Source organism: Falco biarmicus, chromosome 3 (genome assembly GCF_023638135.1).
Source record: "Falco biarmicus isolate bFalBia1 chromosome 3, bFalBia1.pri, whole genome shotgun sequence".
NCBI classification, from domain to species: Eukaryota; Metazoa; Chordata; class Aves; order Falconiformes; family Falconidae; genus Falco; species Falco biarmicus.
In genome coordinates this window covers 48,448,155-48,456,451 of record NC_079290.1, presented here as the reverse complement: position 1 = coordinate 48,456,451, position 8,297 = coordinate 48,448,155, and the positions used below count along the sequence as shown (strand labels likewise).

The 8,297-nt window shown below is 38.1% G+C and overlaps 1 protein-coding gene across 2 annotated transcripts in view; it reads right to left on the bottom strand.

Annotated features, from left to right (window-relative positions):
- Positions 1-516: 516 nt before the first annotated feature.
- Positions 517-8,297, bottom strand: part of ATP6V1H (ATPase H+ transporting V1 subunit H) — a 50,524-nt gene continuing 42,743 nt past the window's right edge. For both annotated transcript variants that reach the window (XM_056330921.1, XM_056330922.1), the window contains exon 14: positions 517-851. In XM_056330921.1, the coding sequence (XP_056186896.1) occupies positions 791-851 (61 nt within the window). In that variant the 3' untranslated portion in view covers positions 517-790. The remainder of the gene's footprint in view (positions 852-8,297) is intronic.

The window sequence follows — 8,297 nt, the reverse complement described above, 5'->3', positions numbered from 1 at the left end:
GGAAATATAATAGATTTTAGAATGACACCAGAACCCTAACATTTACCAAGCATTTTCAATAACAAAACCACCCCATGAAATTCAAAATTCAGTTACTGCACATTTGTTACCAAAAAGCTTGATCTCTGACCTACAGCCTTAATATTGATGTTATACAGCTTGACTAACAATCTTAAGTCTATCAGTTTTCACTAGGCACGTTTTCTTTTCCTCTTCTCATGTCCAAATTTTTTAATGTAGCCTCTAACAAGAGGGAGTTACCCCACTCCAAAAGAAAACCCATACATTTGCTTTTATATACAAATTGAACACTGCTTTGAGACTTGGTATGCACTTTAGTACTGAGAGTCAAAATTTCTCAAGCTACTGCATTTCCTGCAGAACACCAAGTCATAGCTTTATTAATTTGTCTGGAGACATACAAGGACTACTTGCTTTTCTTGAAAGCAGCAACACTGATAACCTGCTAAAAGAAGAGAACATTTTTTCTAGGCTAAATATAACATTGGATGAATATCCTTTAATAACAGTCTTTATTATGAGAATAAATACGTAAAACAAATGCAATATATTAGCGACATTTCCTCATATACATTCAGAATATAACAAGCAGCTAATAGGCATAATCATCAGAACTAGTTGAACAAATTTTTATAAGCCAACAATACTAGAGGAAACATGGAAAGTTTACGCACTAGCAGCACGCAAAGAACATGTGATTTCAGTGTTTCCTTGATATTAATTTAAAGACAAACATACTGTAGCTATAAGCATGAACTGACAGAAGTGTTTAGCTCCGTGCGGTGGCCGTTTGAGGTTGTTCTGACTGCAACTGCTTTCCAAGGTATTCCCTGAAATACAACAAAAAAATTAGATTGAGAAACATCCTGGAGAGTGGGGAATAGGAGGATAGTGGGGGGGAAGTATGAAGTAGAGAAAGAGGAAAAAGCTTTAGGTTTATAATTATTCCTTCAAATAATGCTTGCTCTCAATAGTCAACTGGAGCTACTATGACAGTACCAAAGCTTTAGGTATCCACCATCAGTCCCTCTGAAAATAAGGTATGAACTGAACATAAACAAAACTGTCTGGAAAAAGGCCCAGTGGTAATATTTAGAAGTCCTGGCAACTGTCACAGAACACCCATGAAGCCCACAGATTTTGCTTGCTGAACATCAGAATACATTAGAAGCCGTGGCAAAGTATTGAAAAGGATCTCTTCCCATCACTCAGCTGCATGAGCACAAGTAATAGCCATGAACATATTGGCAATTTAACCCAGGCTAGCGAACTAGACACTGGCTGAGAAACTACATGTTCAAGCTGGAAGAAGAAAATATATTCAAGCCAGGCCCACTGTATACCAACACTTTCTTTCAAAAGAGTGTTTTCCTCACCCATATTTTGAAGTACACTAAGTCACTTTTTTTCATACCTGTACTCTCAACACTGGAACAACCACCCCCCCAGATCCCTAGCATTTACCTCAAGCAACAATATCTAAATTCTATGGAAAAATACTGCACAATTCTGCTGAATGTTCCTGTCTTTCATTTTCTTCTGTCAAAGCAGCTCAACATTTCACAGAACTACAAAGAAGCTGAAAGAGGCCTTCAGTAATACCTGGCTTGTTGCTTATTATAGAAAATAAACTTCAATAACTGTACCACTGTATCAGCTGAAAGAGAGGTTTCAGGACCTGTGAAATGTAGGTGTTCTTTTTACATTGCTGATTGAACACTTAACACCACACTTTTTCTTAGTGCACAGGTGTTTCAACCTACACAGGTTAAACGTTAGAAGCGGTTCAGAGAAATTATGTTCAGAATGAAGTTATTTTGGAAAACAAAACAAAATACACCAAAAACTCAAGAGTATGCATTTTTGCTTTACTCAAAAAGAAAAAAAAAAAAGATCAGTTCTTATTGCACATTTTAAAGGCTAGTTTTCAGTTTAGCGACCTGTTGAACAGCTGTTCCCTAGGCATTACTATTCCTATAGCACAATGAAGTTTAGCATCACAACTGTACCACCCAGCAGCATTTTTTTCTCAGTTTTAAAGTTCAGCATCTAGAAAAGCAAAATTCTTATGAAGTATAATGTTAACTTCAAACTCCACTAGCAAAGAAGATAACACAGGATTTGTATGCTGAGCCATACATTATGATTTAGCACCTTCTTTCATGGCTTTATCAGGTGTTGCTGCAGGTTCACAGTATTTTAATGCTTGGGCTGCACTCAACAGATATGACTCTCGATCATAGTAAGCAGGTTATCACCCTCAAAGTAGAGACTCCTGATGGCAAAGAAGGAAATGAGCGGCTCTCTCGTGGTTTTGCAAGACCCAAAATTGTACCACCAAAATAAACAGAAATTGACAGCCATCTAAAAACACCGCTAGCCACTATGGAAGGGCTTCCAAGTTCACCAAACCTTCTTCTGCTCCCTCACTGGTGGCTTTTTCTTCATTTCACATCTATAACATGTACTGATTCTAGCATTTCTTCTCTAACACCCAGCACTGAAAGCAAGTGACATTTGCTGCATACATGGCTCTGCTCACAGCATCACAAGCCTGCAGTTACTTATTCTTAAAGCACACATGAACCATTTTGAATGTGAAATCCTTATGCAACTACTTTGCAGTAGGAAAATCAATTAAGCTAACAATCCATACCAGTACTACTATTGCAAAGCTTACACTGGTTCAGGTGCATGCTAAAATCCAACCATAGTGCACTGTATTCAGCAAAAATCTCTGAGAAGGCACAGCAGTAGCATATTGTGTAGGTACTTAGTGCCTTAACAGACATATTCAACGCATAAGGACATACAGCGGATAGTACATTATCTTCCCTACAAAACCTTTTCTCTCAGCCATTCACTTGCAGGTGTGAGGTTTAAGTCCAGGGACAAGGAAAAACTCTTATCCTGTTTCCCCATACAGTATGAGTATCTGCAGTTACTGCTCTACATTGCCATGCTGCAAACCCAGGTGAAAACCCCACACTGTTCCTACCTCCTCACTTCTTTAGCCACAACCAAGGGCCAGTGAAATGCCAAAACCTTGTCCCACCTGCTCTTACAAGTACCAGTTAATTTTCTATTTGGTTATCATTTCCAATTGAGTGTCGTTGGTAAGCCTAGGACAAGTTCTTGGTCTAAGCTGGATGGTGAGAGTGATTGGTAAAAGACCAACAGGAAGTATTTAGACAGCTTCTCAACACGAAGCTCTCACGTGCAGGCTTCGAATAACCTATCAGTCTGCTCTCCTGTCAGACCTTTGGTGGCTTCTCTCTCCCATCTTCCACTAAAACTGAAGCTTACCAAAATTAGCTTCATAAGCCACTCTTCTCTCCTCTGTTAAAATACATACCAAAAAGACAAGCAGATTCAAGTACATTTTTTACATACTGGTATTTCATCACATCTGGAGGTTAAGTAGCACCATAAGCTTCAACATTCACATATAAGTTGGACATAAGTGTCCATCACCACACTACTACAAATCAAGTGTCTCAGATATTCGTATTTATCCTGCACTGTCACTAAGTTAAATCTTAAGAGAAAAACTGGGATTTTAGAATTACTGTTTACCCCCCATCATGGTTTAACCCCAGCCAGCAACTAAGCATGACACAGCTACTCACTCGCTCACTCACCCTCTCCCCCAGTGGGATGGGGAGAATTGGAAAAAGGTAAAACTTGTGGGTTGTGATAACACTTTAATAATTGAAGTGAAATAGTAGTAGTAGTAATATTATAATAGTAGTAATGAAAAGGAAAAAGAGAGAGAAGAATAAAACCCAAGAAAAACAAGTGATGCACAATACGATCACTCACCATCCACTGAACAACATCCAGCCAGTCCCCAAGCAGCGATCAGCCCCCTCTGGTCACCTCCCCCCCCCCCCCCCCCCCCCCCCCCCCCCCCCCAAGTTTATACACTGAGCATGAGGTTCTATGGTACAGAATATCCCTTTGGCTAGTTCGGGTCAGCTGTCCTGGCTCTGCTCCCCCCCAGCTTCTCATGCACCTGATCACAGCAGAGCACAAGAAACTGAAAAAGCCCTTGACTTCGAGTAAGCACTACTTAGCAACAACTAAAACATCAGTATGTTACCAACATTCTCATAGTAAATCCAAAACACAGCACTGTACCAGCTAGTAGGAAGAAAATGAACTCTATCCCAGCCAAACCAGGATACTCATAAAATTAGAATTACCTTTAAGAACACAAACACTCAACACATTGCACTATAAAAGCACATACAATGAAAGAAGAACAGATCTTGACGCCAAGATAACAAATCACTGCAGAAACATTCAAAACAGCATCTGACAGATTAGAGTTGCATGCTACAATGGAAAGTAATAAGGTATTAGGCTTGATTTTTAAATGACAAGCTATAAATGCATAAATTTGACCACTTCACCTTATTTTAATCTTATTTTGTAAGTTCCTCCATAAATTCAGAACAAGACCACCTGTACCCTAACAAAAGCATCATGGTTGGTCTTTTGCAAGTACATCAAGTTTCTAAGATGTTTAAACTCAGAAGCAAAAGTATGAGATACATGACTGTGGCCGCTACTGGCAAAGATTCACGCGTGCCTCCTCAGCTCATACTATAGACGAAGACAAAACTGCTAAAATTTGACATAGTTGAGCTTTGGGGCCTACATACCCATCGTCTTTCAATACACAACCTTACCAGTGATACCTTTTCTCCCTTCTAACCAGGCCAAGCAAATCTGCAGAATGTCACTCAATAGGTGTTCTGCAAGATGTACAAAATTCAAGTAAAAAGTTACAGAAAAAGAGCAAAATACCGTCCTGCCCAACAATGAATTCAGTCATCAATTCTTTCCACTAGAAAGCTGCCTTTTACCTCGAGTAGGCACTGCATTATTGTATATAATATTGCAAAAGCCAGTAAGAAGTAGTGAACAATTTCTCAATACAAATACAGCAGCTGTCCAGCCATCACATAAGGCTCATTTTTCTTTTAAATCATTTAAAAGGATGAAGGGAAATTAAATTCTATGTACCAGCAGTCAAGTAATATTGAGCATGTTTACATATAAATGCTTTATTCCTTAACTGTTTTCCAGAAAGGAAAAGTTACCACATGCTTAATGGTGCTCCCTCAAGTCAATAAGCATCCAGAAAAGTCTGCGCTCTCCCACATAAACAGACTTACAATTAAGCATGCCATTTTGGTATACTACCCATGCTGGGATTGTAGAGGTGAACTCCATGGATACTTTCAAAGTACCTTGCAACAGTTCTAGTAGCATTTATGTGGAATTAGCACTAGAAACCATGCAACACAGAACAGGGCATCAATTTTTCCTCTAGCATTAATAATCAAGATGTAAAGTTCATCGAGTAAAGGCCCAAGTACCTTAAAAGTTCAAATTTGCAAGTTTAGCTCCTTGCAACAAGTTCCACTTCAACTGTTTTCCTCACACTGGAACAGAGAGGCATTTATAAAGGTCAGTATTAGCCCCCTTCTGACTGCCTTCAACGCAAAAACATCCTTATTGCAAAGGAATAGAAGGTGGCCCAGACAAGCCTGCATTTATACTTAACTGTATTCAGACTTAACTGCATTCAGACACATAAATTCATACAGAATCAGTTGTTTCAAAACCGCAAACCATTATGTCTGTGCTGCACAAAAGCATCAAAACACACAAGCATAGTACCTCACTTTTGAGAGTAACTACAAAATCCTCCATTTCTCCACTAAAGCCAGATCAACAAAACTTGTAACAGCACATTTTATCACTTCCCTGGTCATTCAGAAGTCTGACAGTGAGGTGTAAGTAATTTCTATTTGCAAATTAATCTTGTCATTCATATTAGAAAAAACAAGTGAGATTCATTCCACATTAGCAATTACCCCTTCTTCAGGGCTATCTTTAAACACACATTTTCCACAGTTTCCAAAGTGCTTTTTCCAAGAAGAAAAGGAAACTTAGAGCTGAATATATGAATTTGTTGCATCTCAAATCCTTATTCTAATTTGTTGCTTCATTCTATTTAATTGATTTTGTTGGTATATGAGAGACACTGACACATACTTCAGTGTCATAGTGCACCAAATGCTAAAAGATCATTTAGGAAAAGGCACAAAGGACTGAACAACATGTAAGCCACCAAATTCAGTGAGTACGGGATAAGGAGAAAATTGCAAACTGGCACAAGACCCTACCTGAAAATTCTACAGTAATTTTCAGATAAAGGATCAAAAGAATCACTGTTGACAACAATCAATCTACAATAGACGGGTAAGTTTTAACATACATACAACAGATTTCTAGAGGCCGTGTGCTAAAAGGAACAGGAACAGTTTAAGTAGTACTACTTCTAGTGTTATACTCCAAATTCCAGTGCAGTTAGATTTGCCTATCCTTTAAAGAAAACTGAAAATTCTTCTTTTTAGCAGGAAAGGGAAGAAAAGTGATGAAGCACGGAAGAAAGGAAGGCTGAAATTTTCATATTCTCTTTTCTAACAAGATTTATTTAAACCTTGCTTGCAATTCATTAAAGAACCAAGTTATCAAAAAAATATTTGATGGTCTTGAACATCTCCAATTTCTAGCTTGTTTTAGCAGACTGAGGTTTTTAAGAGGCAGAACACTTTTCTTTGACAAAGAACAATATAAAAATACTGATTTTATTTTTCTCTATCTAAACATAAACCTAGAGTCCCATGCTTTTCAAAGTGAAACTGAAAAGGTAGCTCTAAAGAAATTCTTCACCTTATGAAAAAGCACAGAAATGTAATAAAGCTACAATAAAAAGTCTGCCATATGACTCAAGCCACCTCAAAGACATTGCCAACATACACTGTTACAGAGAAAATAAAGATACAGGGAATATAAAGATATGACAAATAGTTAAACAAAGGAGCTCACAGGACATACAGCAGATTGGTAAGTTTGAACAGATAGAACAGGTTTGCTTGCCATCTTCACATTGTATTTCTACTATGGATCTAATAACGTGGATTTGTTGAGAGAGACAGTCCAGTTTTAGTAATTTATTGTAGCTTCACAAATAGGTATTTGAGTTACGCAGCTGACGTAATTCCAGCTCTAAGCAGGCTAAACTCTCCCTTGAAAGCATTGGTCTTGTGTTACACTGCTGCAAAAACAACTCCACAGATGCGGCAATCCCTGGAACTTTCTGAGCAGTAGACACGAAGTGGCAACACCAGGACAAGGTTGCAACTGTCTCTCAAGCCCCCATCTAATCCAGTGGACTGGCACAGCCACCCCTGAACCTATTCCAGCCATGTATGCCTGCCTTTCTCATAGGGCGCTCACTTAGGCATTCTGCTAAGACAGTATTTTTTGTTCACTTAACTCTCAAGTTAGCAGAAAGCAATTCACAAGCTCCCTTGAACCTGGTTACTGCGGTGTCAACATTAACATGTGGTGAGTGAGAGAAAGGCAGAGAGAGGGGCCACCACAGATGCATTTGCCTTGCCACAGAGCCATGGTCATGGAAGTCAGTAAAGAAAATAAACAGGCTCAAATCAAACATGAAGCTATGTTAATATTTGGTTACTGAAATAAAATATTAACATGTTGTACTGCTCAATCAGAAATTATACCAATGCATATTATTTTATATACAAAATATATGCTAGACTTATATGTATTTTTAAATATACCATATATATTTTATACATTACAGCACTGCTCTTCACAGAAGTAAATAGAAATAGTACAGCTACGAAAGCTGTAAACCAAAAAACATAGACACACAGTCCTAGAGAGCTGGGCTGGGAAGACTGCCCAAACTGGCGTTCTACCACACAGGAAAACTGCAGCTCTCTTCTGTCACTTCTTTGCTGAATGCAATTTTCTTCCTTGACTCAGTCTATTAATGCAACACAAAGTATTTCAATTAAAAAAAAAAAAAGGTGTTAATAGTGATAAAATATGTCTATTGTACCAAGTAGTGCTGAAGGTAAGCCAGAACAAACAAAACCAAAGAAGAAACAAATGTACGCAACAAACTTTGACTAAACAGTTTGAGCCTCTACCACATTATCAAATTGAAGCTTTTATAAGTTATTTTTCAGTGGAACCATGGTGATTTTCACCATGTATCTCCTTTACCAATACATGTGGCCTTGGATCTCAAGACAGGAAATATTGAGAATTGCAGAGATTTTTGCAGTATTTAGTGTAACAGATTCCACTTAACATTTTGTTCTACCTGTTTGAAAAAATGTCCTAGGTGCTGTTCATCTTAATGCACTTTCATTATTCACAGT